Here is a 12,774-nt window from a genome sequence, read left to right on the forward strand (position 1 = left end):
TTGTAATGAATTACTTTCCACCCTTGGCTGTATATACTTGTATAATCATGGCTATTAAAGAAATGTTGCTAACAATTAGTTAAAGTGTCAAATATTTTTCTGTACAAATATTTAGGTTTGGCATCACCAAAACCTAAGAAATGCGGAAGCCTGTGTGTGATATTACACCTTTTGTTATACAGAATATTTGCTCAGTAAAGCACAATTAAAGTTGAACATTGTTTATTTTACTGCAATTAAACAATCACATAAAAATAAAGAAAAATAAAGAAATATCAGCTCTCAACTCTTATGCAATTGCTTTGTATAAAAAAACTGAGCATTAACACACAAATATAAGGGGGTAAACTATAACAGTGCAAAAATCACATTGAACTATTTATCAAACTAAAAGTTGAACAGTCCCTTTCAGACAATCTCAGATTCAAAGGTCATGTGAATATAGCCATTTTTGTAAAATTTTACATTATAGTAATTAAAAAATAATAATAATAATCATACAGAATACAGAGATGAAGTACCAGTACATTACTGTTCAACACATTTGATATAAGAAGAAATAATAATAACCAAAACCACGCCCGCACATTTGCTACCACGCCCTCATTAATGTAAAAGCCTTCTGAGTATAATGTTAAAGACAGGTTATTGCGCTGCTGTGACCACTGCATTCTGGTCTGTTATGTGAAAAACGTCCTGAAACATGGACAGGACGCGCTCAAAGTGTGATCCTTCCCAGAACACCTTCCCACATCTGGTGCACACATAGAAGACAGGGATCTTGGGCAGGAGGCCATGGGGCACAGTGTGGAGCTGGATCGGTGCCCCACCGGGAAAGGTCAGGCTGTCTGGGTCCAGGCCTGACAGAGAGGCCCAGCGACACTGGTGAGTATACCTGGGGAGGGCAGGGGTCACGCTGGAGGTCGACGCCTTCTCCTCCTCCATCTGGGGCAACACTTCATCAGTGAGGTCTATATTCTGGTCCTGGAGGAAGCCTATGAACAGAAGAAACATGAAAAACATCTCAGTATCCATGGAAAAGAATGACATAAATCATAAAGTGTTTGTGTTGTGACAGACCTTTTTGTTTGAGCATATTTCTCATATCTGCTCTAGGCACTGCCACATACTCGTCACTGTTACAAGCCTGGAAAACACAAATTATTACATAAAACAGAGGCTGCAAAGATTACTTTGACAATGGATTTATGAATACCAGCATTAAAATGCATTTCGTAACATATTCCACTTAGAATACTGTATTTTGAATACCTGAAATATGCTCACTTTAAGTTTAATTGTTATATTATGAATGAAAAAGTCACCGGTGCATGCACAGAAAGACAATGTTTTTTGCACTAATACTGAGCCATATGAACACAAAATTGTATGATCAAATACTGCAATGTATTCCTTTGATGTTAGGGAAGTAACTGTATTCTGAATACCACCAAATGAAAACCAACAAATGAAAAAGTGTATACTAAATATGTATTTTCAGCACATGTATTTAGTTATTTCCCAACACTGCTTATTTAACACTTTTTCAGATTAATATTACTTAACCCTAAAGTAGGTAAATAAAAATCCTAAACTCTCCAGCACTGGGATAGGGCTCCTGTACTACTTACTATGCATCTCTTCCCACTCTAACGACAAACGTGCAGTTCCCAGGTTGTTGCTGTGCTGTGAAAGGGTTTAAGTGTTGCAGAACGACACAGATGAGTGTGTGTGTGGAGACAGCATTCACACCTCAGTGGCGTTCACATGTCAATGCGGGCCAGTCCCTCTCCATGGTTAAAGTCTGGCTAGGAGGACATTAGTGGGCCCTTGTTTGCTGGCCCTTGACGTGCACATACCCCGGTCTGTATCCTACAACATGTTGGCGCCAAAAGCCTTGTCAATACACCTGAGACCCACCCAGCAAACAGAGCTCCACTTAAAGCTGGCTCATAAATCAAACAGCACCTTAGAATCCTTATCTCAAAAATCTGTCAACTGTCCAGGAAAGATTACTGTAGGTGATTTCATGCTTTACCAGTACAAATGCTTTACCCAAAAATGGGTTAGAATGGTGTAATAAGGCCTTAATTTTTAAATAAATCCTTGAACTTACTACTTCTACTTAGTAAAAATTTTAACAATTCAAGCACAAAATCACATCACCAAATTAGGATATGACTGAATTCAACATTTCCATAAGATGAAATATTTAGAAGAACTTTTTTGTGCATCTGGATTCTTAAATATATTAAAATGCTTTTGATTTAACTTCTTCCTGTTTGAAATTCCTGTATTTTTGCATAATATTTTACATAAACTTCAACTGAACCATGTTTAGTGGGAGGTGGGTAGTAGCTTTATACTTGTCTCTTGAATTAAGAATTGACTCACTTCAGTATTACTCAGTCCACCTGTACTGGTGATTAGGGCTGTAGTCGACTAAAGAAATTCTTGGTCGACTAAAAATATGTCCTACCAATCAATTAGTCGACTGAAAAGAGAGCCTGGGAAAAGCTCTCAAACTATTATATATCTCTATGTATCTGACCCAAACTGCACTCACAAGACTACAACTGCACAGGAGTTCATTTAATACAGTATATTATTAACAAATATTTATGCAGAACAAAATACTAGGAAACAATTTATTTATATAGATTAAACTTGTGAATCATAGGTTTAATTTGCCTTGTTTTATAAAATACCAAACAATACCAAATCTTTAGCTAACTCGCTAACTCACGCACTCACTCACTCACTAACTTCTATTTCTGCAGTTGTCCATATAAATCTTTATAATCTAAATAAATCAATTAGTCGATACCATCGACCAATTAATCGGCTAAACGACTAAAGGACTACAGCCCTACTAGCATACATAGTGCATACTGCATAGTATCCCTGGTCCCTATGTGTTTGCATGTGGCTTGTGAGGTCAAGACGGGAGCGCATGGCTAGACAGAGGAGGTGTGGGAATAGCAGAGGTGTCATCTCTTGTCTTGTCTGGGAATGGAGCCCATCTATCTGCCTGAAAAAGCTCTTTGTCGTCTCTCCTCGTGTGCAGTACCTGAGGCAAGCTAGCATGACAGAAGACGCACCCAGAGAGATGACCAGGCAGACAAAACAGCTCACACGTCTCGACTAGACTACTGTATGCCCTCTGCACTGTGAATACAAATGCTCCTGGTGCGCACACACGGCTCTCACACATAGGAACAGCCAGGAAAACAGACCCAGCTATTTGCTCAGCTCAAACTTTTCCCAGAGCCGAGCAAGCCAGAACCTGCTCTGAACTCCCAAGGCTTAGCAGCGCAGAGGCAAGCACACACGCACACTGTCTCCAATGCACGCAACCTGGATGGAAACAATTTAGTGTCTTGATTAATCAAAACACAACCAGTTACATGTGTACAGAAGTAAGAGGCTTGGCTGTTCAAATATTGCAAGTAAATATGTCCATTGTAAGGTACATTATTGCTGATCCATTGTGGTCTAAGAAGGGCTCAGACGCCAGGCAATATAAGAAGTGGCAGCTCCTTTATACACAGGTGGATTATCAGCACATCTACTCACAAGAAAAGCATCAAATTGACAGTGAAGTCAAACTAACTTAAATATGGTCAGTGCACAATTATTTAAGAGCAGAGCAGCACAAGGCAACTACACAACTGGAACTTCACAGATATATTTCCTCCAAATGATCTGCGCTCCATTCTGGTATGTTACTGTTAAACATATGCGTCCAACTGTCTTTTTCTACTGTACTTGTAAAAAATAGGCAGGCAGTTTCTCTACTGATCCCTTTGGCTCACATGTCCACATTCAGTTAAACTGTTACAAAGATCAAATCATGCACATAAATGCATTCTATTGGGTTGTAACTATACATGGCTTTGTGTATTTGTTACATCTGCATTCTCTCACTCTTTCTGCCCATTGTCCTTTGTGCTTTTCAGGGAACTCCTGCATTCTCACACTCCGTGTGGCCATGCCACAGAAAGAATGCTCCTTGCCGTGACAACAAAGAGTATCTAAAGTGTGATACTGCGTTTCAAAGGATGGGAGGTGGTGGAAAGAGGAGAGAAAGGGGATAGTTGAGAGGAGCTAGGAAAAAAAGGGAGGGAACACAGAGAGGACGGGGGGTAACATGCTCAAACACTCACACACAGACGCATACAGTGCAGCGCTCTGTAGGCAGCTCCCATGGGAAAATCCTGGTCCAGTCTAAAAAAGGCGGGGCTTTTCGGACAGCACTAGGTCACATGGTCAAAACAGCCAATTGAGCACTAGTGATGTGGTTCAAATTGTGGTAAACCAGGTAAAGGGCAGCGTGGGAACTATGGGATGTGTGCAATAGAGGAGAAAGAAAGCCCCATGTTTTCCCTCCCCTTTCTGAGCTTATTTGTGTAACAGTCTGATGTGACTGTGGTCTAAGACATATATACAGCCTATAAGAATATAGGAGAGCTTCCCAAGAAAAGAGAGCATAGATCCCACAAACCCTTTGTCTGGTACCACCATCCCATGACGGCAGCCTCGTCTCTGCTTCCCTATGATTGTGTTTGAGCAGATGTCAAATTCTGCCTGCATAAAGCGTTTGAAACCATGGCACGCTGCACTGGAAAATACTGCTTCATGAGACTGTCACAGTGATCTGTGCTGAGATGATGTGGAGCTCCAAAACAGTGGAGTTTTCTCTGTTTTCCCACAGAGACCCAAGGTCAGTCTGGGTGATGCAGACTTTTCCCAACACTGATCTGAATCTCACACTGCACATTCTCACTGATGGAAACAACCTGTGGACCATGCACCTGATTTATTTTCTTTGGACAGAAAGAAGTAGAGAAGGGAGTAGAAACAGCCTATATAATTCAGTCAGGTTTCACAGGGAAAATATGCACAAACTCACAACCTACAAGATTAGTAAATCAAATGATGTTGACTAATGTTAAAGCTAAATATATTCAATATGAGACCTACAAGATACAGCTGCCAATCTGATTATTGTTAATCAATATTTACAATCATTCATTTTTGAAATAACTTTTAATACCATTTATTCTCATTCTTACTGTTTTATAGCACTGAGAATATGTGTAATCTTAGAGAGAAAATTTATCTTATTTGGGTCATACTGCAAAAAATGTTGGATATGTTTGAAAAAACTTTTCATTAAACTTTATGTGTAACATTGATTTATTACATTTTATTACAATAAAACGTATACAGTCAAAGATAATCTAACTCTGTATTTGGTATGTAACAGGTCTTTTTTTGTTTGTTTGTTTTGATTTAAATCTTGTAGAGAAAGCCACTGTAACTGCCTGTACTTTCCCACCGCGTCCTGAGGGTATCTGGCCACTGTCACCTGCTGAGGAGCCAGAGGTGATTACCGGGTCTGTTAACTAACCACTACCACCTGACAGCAGCCTGAACTTGGACCGCAACAGAGCCTGTCGGGGCTTGACACCACTCACACCTTCCCTCTGACTCACGAGCACGTACACACACATATGCACACACAGTGCAACAGGCATGCAAAAGATGTACGCAGTCAACTTAAGCACACACACCCTCCCTGAGTCACCTTGCACCCACTCATTTCACCTGCAAGGAACACAAATCACACGGGACATGCTCTATTATATGCTTCCTCGTTTTCCCAGGCCTGTCAAACCAAACCTATACTTGAGTTTTAAGAGGCACAAGGCTGAATGTGAAAACCTGTTGTTACCAGTCGCTGCTGTAGATGTCTATGTGCAGTATTTTGGCTTGTTGTGATGATATTTTCATCACCTTAACGTATCTTTTTTCTTTCCATGTATTGGAGCGAAATTTGCCTTGCTCCAGTACAGACATATTGTATAAGCACCTATTGAAGTCAAAATAAATCCTTTGTGTTATATTTGAATCTAAAAAAAAAAAAAATAATTAAAAAAAAAATAATAAATAATAATAATAAAAATAATTATTATTATTTTATATATATATATATATATATATATATATATATATATATATATATATATATATATATATATATATATATATATAGTCTGATAATCTGAAAGTGCACTGTTAGCATGTTAGTTGTTGATAGGTCGTTGTTACCATGATGGCAAAACTCCACACCTGGTCTCTAAAAGTTGTGAAAAATTCTTATAAACTCTTCAAGGTGAATAATAAAAAAAAAGAAGTAAGGAATAACTTTGGACCACTGCAAACAATAAAACTACTTGCTTTTTACATTTTTAAGAGGGTACTTTTTTTTTGCCATATCCCAGCCTACAATATACTATATCATGTCTATTATAAAAATATAGAGCGATTGCAAGACTTAGAGGTCTGTCCCCAGGATTACATCCTTGACTCCCAGCTGTTAAAAAACATCAGAACTTTTTTAAGCTCATTAAATTCACATGCCAATTTAAAGTGAAATCCATCAATGTCAGACCTGCCAGACAAATCTGAGACGAAAATTTATAGCATAATTGTTCCTTGGCTTTAACATACCTGAGGCACACTGCACCCAAATCAGTTCAAATTTTCAGTAAAGTGCATGTTGTTGTGAACACAGCAGCGTGCTAGCACAAGTGAAATATTATTATGTTAAATATTAATATGTGGACAGACAAGCCTGAGTGCACTAGCGTTAACTCAATCTGTTTGTCTAAGTCAACTATGTTTTCGACTATTTTCTCACCCACAACTTGCCCTCTGCCTGACTGCCTCTCCCCCCACTCTCTCCTTTACCCTGTCAGCCCCTCTTCACCGTAGCTGTCTAAAGAAGTAATGAGGAAGATAATAGCAAATAACACGTCCCACCATTGCACAAACAACCCTTATGCCTTCCCTCGGGGTTGGCACTGTCACTTCATTCTGTCTGTTACCCACTCAACCTTCAACCCGATCCTCCATAGCTTCCCGCTGTCCAACCTATGTCTTCTCCTATCCTGCGCCGACCACCCCTTTCCACAGTCCCCCCTTCAGTCTCTTGTGTCTCACCTCTAACCTCTCTTTGTTCCTCTGCTTCTCCAAGTACTTCTTTTTGCACCCTTGTCTCTTCAGATGCAGGATAGCTGGGGCCGCTCTAAGCCAAACAGCTCAGGAAAACAACGTGCTGAAAAGGACTGTTGACAATGCGACTCGCCAGGCAATGGGTCTTGAAGAGGGATAAAAACAGCTCATCTCGCTGATATAAAAAAGCTGGATTAAGCCTCCAGGCAACCTACACTGTGGCTTTAAACCATACTAACTTAGCTTCTTTTCAAAGTTGGAACAGTCAAAGTATCTGATTTTTGCACAACAGAGGCAGATGCAAAGCTAAAGAAAAAAAAAATAAAATAGACAATACAAACTACATAATAAATAATTTTATACTGCAAGAGTATCATTTGCTGACTGAACTCAAAACTAGCATGCATCTATCATAGTTGCATGACACATATCATCAGACTGGATTAAGTTCATAGCTGGAGTTGTGACTGTGTAGGTTACACGCCTGAGTGAGAACCAGACTACAATCTCTACAAGGCTGATGGACTCTGTAATCTGGGAAGGTCTGAATACCAATTACTAGAAACATATTTAAAGGAACCATATGTAAGATTTTGATTTTAAATTCCATAAACATAGCTCTTACTGATAACAACTGTAATGCTTATTAATTTTTAATAACAAAATATTGGATGGGCAAGTTATTTTTAAGTTTTAATTTGGTGTTTTGGATGACAAGACAATTATCCAATCAGAAATAATAGAATAAGCCTCAAATGAGCCTCTCTTTTGGGTTGCCAATATCTAAATCCAGTTAGTTTAAACCCAAATTGACACTCTCTCTGATCACCACCACCTCACCACCTGCGTGTGTATATATATATATATATATATATATATATATATATATATATATATATATATATATATATATACACACACACCCCCACACACACACACATATATATATACAAACAAGTAGAAGTCACTCGAGATGTAGAGTGGGAACCCTACTGGAGCAAATGGTGTGTGCTGTTAGTCAGATGTCACTTATTACGACAACTGCTTTACCACTGTAGGCGCAACTGTCAGTTTCACATTTGTCTTTATTAAGACCAGTGGCTCCAAATCGCACCCAAGTGCTGTTTGTTTAACTACATGTGACACTAAAGCTGTAAACTATGTGCACTCCTTCCTCCAAACCCATTCAACCTGGTGTTACGACATCCTCCACCGTCCAAACTGCCGCTACGCCCACACACTCAAACTGAACCTCCATCACCACATCTCCACCGTCATGGGAGAGCCACCAGCCGACCTGTGTGCTCAATTCTTATCGCTGCTGGTACATACCCCCCTCCCCCCTCCCCCGCGCTCTTCCCTCTGTTCTCATCTGCTCCTGATGCAGAGGCTCGCAGGCATGCAGGGAATGTTATTGTAATGCAGAGTGATTCATCCACGACTGTAAATATTGACAGTGCCAGTGGTGGCTGCTCCAGGCTGTGCAGTCCCGGAGCTACAAGTTAAAGGACCGGATGGACTGCCTGCCAAATTGTTTTCTTTAGAGCAAGGACAGAAGACTGGCAAGAGTTTACAAGCAAATTAAACAATACAATGTTAAAATGTCAAATAACACAACAGAACACAACATACAATGATTGATACAACTTTCAAATACAACTAGCCTACAACTTCTATAGCTAATAATAATACATGATATTTATAAGGCACTTCAAAGAGGCGTTACAAATGTTATTTAAAAGGTGCATTGGAGGCTGGGGTCTCTGTGGATATAGATTGTATTATCTATATCCACAGAGACAAGAAATCACAGGCAAAATTAGAGGTCATACCTGTGGAGTGGCTACCCTGTATTTTTGAGCAATAAAATACAGGTAATAAAAAAAAAATCAAGATGTTATGTTTAATGCAATACGATAGATAGAACATAACATGCAAAAGCAGCAACATTTCCTGGAGACTGCGATACTTTTCTGGCGAATGTCCTCCAGAAAAGCAATGCAGTGTACCTTTAATTCTTATAATAGGTGTTATTGGGGAGACTGGGATTAAAATTGAGACCATGCCTTTCCCTCATATACATGGTCTGTGAAGTCTTCAAAATGGCATCCACAGCAGCAGAAGTCACATGATTGAGTGTATTACAACTTTACAACTTGCGTAAATCACTAACTAAATTGATCACGTGAGCAGGCAGTTAGTGGTCCAGTAATTAAACAATCTTAAGCGAATCCAGGACAAATGACAGTGAGTGCTATTAAGATGTAAACTGTAATAGTAATAGGATCGCAAAAGCCCCTCAGCTTTATGGGACAATGGGAGAGGATCTGTACATGGTGGTCACATTACTCCCACACGTTTTATGGCCTACTTACAATCTGGATTTAGGCTGTTTCTATGTCTTCAAGTTATCCTGGGCTCAAATATCTGGAAAGGCTGAAAAATTGTTGAAACTGAATTAAGAATTTTCACAGCAATCCAGGAGCATTAACCATTTGAGAGTTGACTGAAATAGTGCATGAATAATAATGATAACATCTGTTAACCATCCCAACGAAAAGATCAGCATGGTTTGTACATAACAGAAACCCATAGAGACAGGATATTCTCATGTTATATTAAAGGTGCAGTATGCAACTTTTTAGCAGCAGGGAATGCTACCTGTATCCATAGAGATGTTATTGCTGTGCTTGGAATGTTTCACAGTATGGCATTAAACTTCATTTTCGTGAGATTCATAGTAAAAGAAAAAATTCAATAGATTTTTTCTTTTACTATGGATAATACCTAGACAACTGAGAGATTACACAGACATTTAGCAAGTGATCCCACCGGGCCAAGTTACAGGTCAGATCTGTGGTGACCCCACTCAAAGTAAGAATGCATGTTTTGAAAGGGAATTTTGATCAATAAAAACATATGTAATTGAACAAATTCCAAATTTAATGCTATACTGTGGAACATTCAAGGTAAAGCAATGTCATCTCCATGAACAGAAGCAGGTGGTGCACCCGCCTCCGGAAATGTTACATAGTGCACCTTTACCTAAATAGCATTTGTGGGAAATTTAAATTACTTACCAGTTGCTCCCTTTAGAATTAGAGTCCATACCTTTTTAAATGGGAGGAATTAGGTTGGATATAGATGTCTGTGTAATTCCTTAGTCGTCCAGGTCTGATCTATAGTAAAAGCCAAAGTTAAATCTTTACATCTTTACTCCTACAATGTTTTGTCCAGTTGACAGATTTAGCTTTGGCTTTTACTATAGGTTGGATATAATCTAGCCACACACAGCTTGGAGTGCTGGGGCTCAGCAGGGTGAGATAAAAGCAAATAAAAGAGGCAGAGGGCACAGGGTTAAGTGCTAATAATGATGCAGGATGGACATTAAAGTGCGTCTGAGTTCAAGCTCACATCAAAGTTTTTCAGAGAGTCTTGTTCATGTCAACAGGACACGCAGGAGATGGACGCAGCTTTGAAACGGCAGTGAGGTGCAGGGGGAGGTCAGAAAAGTGGGGGTAGTGGGTGTAAAAAGGAAGCGCTACACGATGGTGAACAAAGGCTGGAGGGAAGAGAGGGAGGGGCTGCAGGGGAGCAGGAGAAATGGGTCGTAGGTGAGAGGTTGGAGGGGGGGGGGGTTCATTAATCCAGGCTAGGGTTTCGCTGGGTTTGTTTCCCAATTCCAAATAAATTACAACCACAGTTCACCCAAGAGAGCTGAACTTTCAGTAGCATTTTTCTCTCATACTAATTTAAGGTATCTTATAATAGTTTAATTTAGTTTAATTTATTCTATATTTGTCAGGGGCCATGGACAAATTCATTAATCTTACAAAAGAAAAGATGATTTTCATGAAGCTGGAATTGTCGTCAGACATATTTCTCTTTTTGCACTAATGACATTTGACCAGGTGCAGTATTTACTATCACCCAAGAAAACAAATGATGCTCAACAAAACTTTGGGCCCATAGGCTTAGAAGGTTTAGTAATTTCACATTTCACACGCTGGCTCTTCTCAAATAAATCTGTTGTAAATGAAGAAATGTTCTCATAACGCACTGTATATTATATAGTACAATTGCTAGTCTTTAATTATTTTTACTTGGCAGTAAGCAACATTTTATACCGTGAGCTATCTAAGCTATGGAATTATATTACATATATATTCTGACATGTTGGAGCATAAGCAGAGGTAAGAAGTGTCTCTGAAGAGAGAGTTCCTGCGGCATACACCATCTTTAATTTCACCCTCTGTCCCACCCCCTGCCTCCACTGTAGCTCCCTCTCTCCGACCAGCGCCGGCAAATTCCCTAGGGCCAGGGGCAGTCCCCTTTCAGTCTCCAGTGACACAGTAATTAGAAGTGTGGGAACTGAATCCGTGCCTCTTTCGGAGCCCACGCCCCTCCCCTCGCTGGCCATTGCTGGCCCTTGCCCCCCTGAGCAGCTTTGGGGTCCAGACCTCTTCCCTCTGAACTTCCTCTGCCACCTTCTTTTTGAGCACTTCACCCCGGAAATACAGTACAGCAGAAGCAGTGTTTCTGACTATTAAGTACTGGAACTTGGAACTACTAATGATGCATACATAAATATATTTACTTTCTGGTATAAGATCTACAAGCTCTAATCATCTACAAAATTCAACAAGCATGTTATAACTATTATGGCTGAACAAATATCGATTTTATTTCAGCAAGCATTTATGACAATGTGCAATTTATTAAACCCATTGTTTAAAATAAGTGAACAAAAACATTATCAATGCTCAGGCAATTTCTTTTACAACACCAAATGTGTAGGGTGCCACATAAGTAGTTTAAATATTAGGAAAATGATAAAACAGACCTCAGGATAATACAATATAAAATGTAACGTTGCTAAACACTGGCTTAGAATATACAGACATAGCAAAACTCTAATGAATGAGCAAAGCCTGCTATGACATATGACTGACTGGCATATTCAATTAACTTTATCTGCTTTGAAATTGCCCCAATCCTCATGGGCCACCTGTGATGTTCATGGGAGCTCCGCATCGGCAACACTCTCAACCCCTTACACCCCCCCTCCGCACTACCGCCACACAGTCCCCTATCTCCTCAAACAGAGCAACGCTGTCCCTCCCGCTCTCTGTCAAGCCCCCCACCACCACTGCCACCCCCCACCCCCTTCGCTATCTCCGCGGCGATAACCATGGGAACGGCAGCACTGTGGGAACGGGCCACCAGTTGACCAAAATAGACAGGAGGAAAATGGAGGGAAAGAAAGAAAGAAAGGCGTCCCAAGGAGGGCTGTATGTGTTTGTGTAGGAGGTCTATGGGATCAAGCGGATAGTCAGGTACTCAGGACTCCAGTCACCTCTAGGCTGCAATAAAAGGAAAAGGGAATTCTGGGTGCTTAGGGTTCATTAATACCTACTGGAGGTGGTGGGACATGACCAGGCTTTATGTTCTCAGACATCTCTTTGACATGTCCATGCCCTGTCACACGCAGTCCCTCCTTGGGACCTGCCAGAGTGATAACACAAGAATGACAGGTATCTGTAATTCAGAAAAGAAAGGGTACAAGCATGGCCCTAAAGGGGACACAAATCAAAGCAAAACGCCAAAAGAGAATGACTATTTTTCTATTTTGACTCTGAGTGGTTCACAAAGACAAAATAAAAACTTCAGAGCATACAGAAAAGCGTGTCAGGTGCATAATAACAGCTTTAACGCAATTTTTGAAGTTTAACTCAAGGCTACTTTTTCTTAAAT

The 12,774-nt window shown here is 40.0% G+C and overlaps 1 protein-coding gene across 2 annotated transcripts in view; it reads right to left on the bottom strand.

The window, feature by feature from the left end:
* Positions 1–208: 208 nt before the first annotated feature.
* Positions 209–12,774, bottom strand: part of exd3 (exonuclease 3'-5' domain containing 3) — a 32,957-nt gene continuing 20,391 nt past the window's right edge. Inside the window, exons 20-21 of one of the 2 annotated variants that reach the window (XM_033976121.2) lie at positions 1,081–1,147; positions 209–995 (exon numbers count right to left, since the gene is read on the bottom strand). In XM_033976121.2, the coding sequence (XP_033832012.1) occupies positions 646–995; positions 1,081–1,147 (417 nt within the window). In that variant the 3' untranslated portion in view covers positions 209–645. The remainder of the gene's footprint in view (positions 996–1,080; positions 1,148–12,774) is intronic. The other variant, XM_055225727.1, reaches the window with a different exon arrangement.

Source organism: Periophthalmus magnuspinnatus, chromosome 12 (assembly GCF_009829125.3).
Source record: "Periophthalmus magnuspinnatus isolate fPerMag1 chromosome 12, fPerMag1.2.pri, whole genome shotgun sequence".
In the NCBI taxonomy this organism is placed as follows: domain Eukaryota; kingdom Metazoa; phylum Chordata; class Actinopteri; order Gobiiformes; family Gobiidae; genus Periophthalmus; species Periophthalmus magnuspinnatus.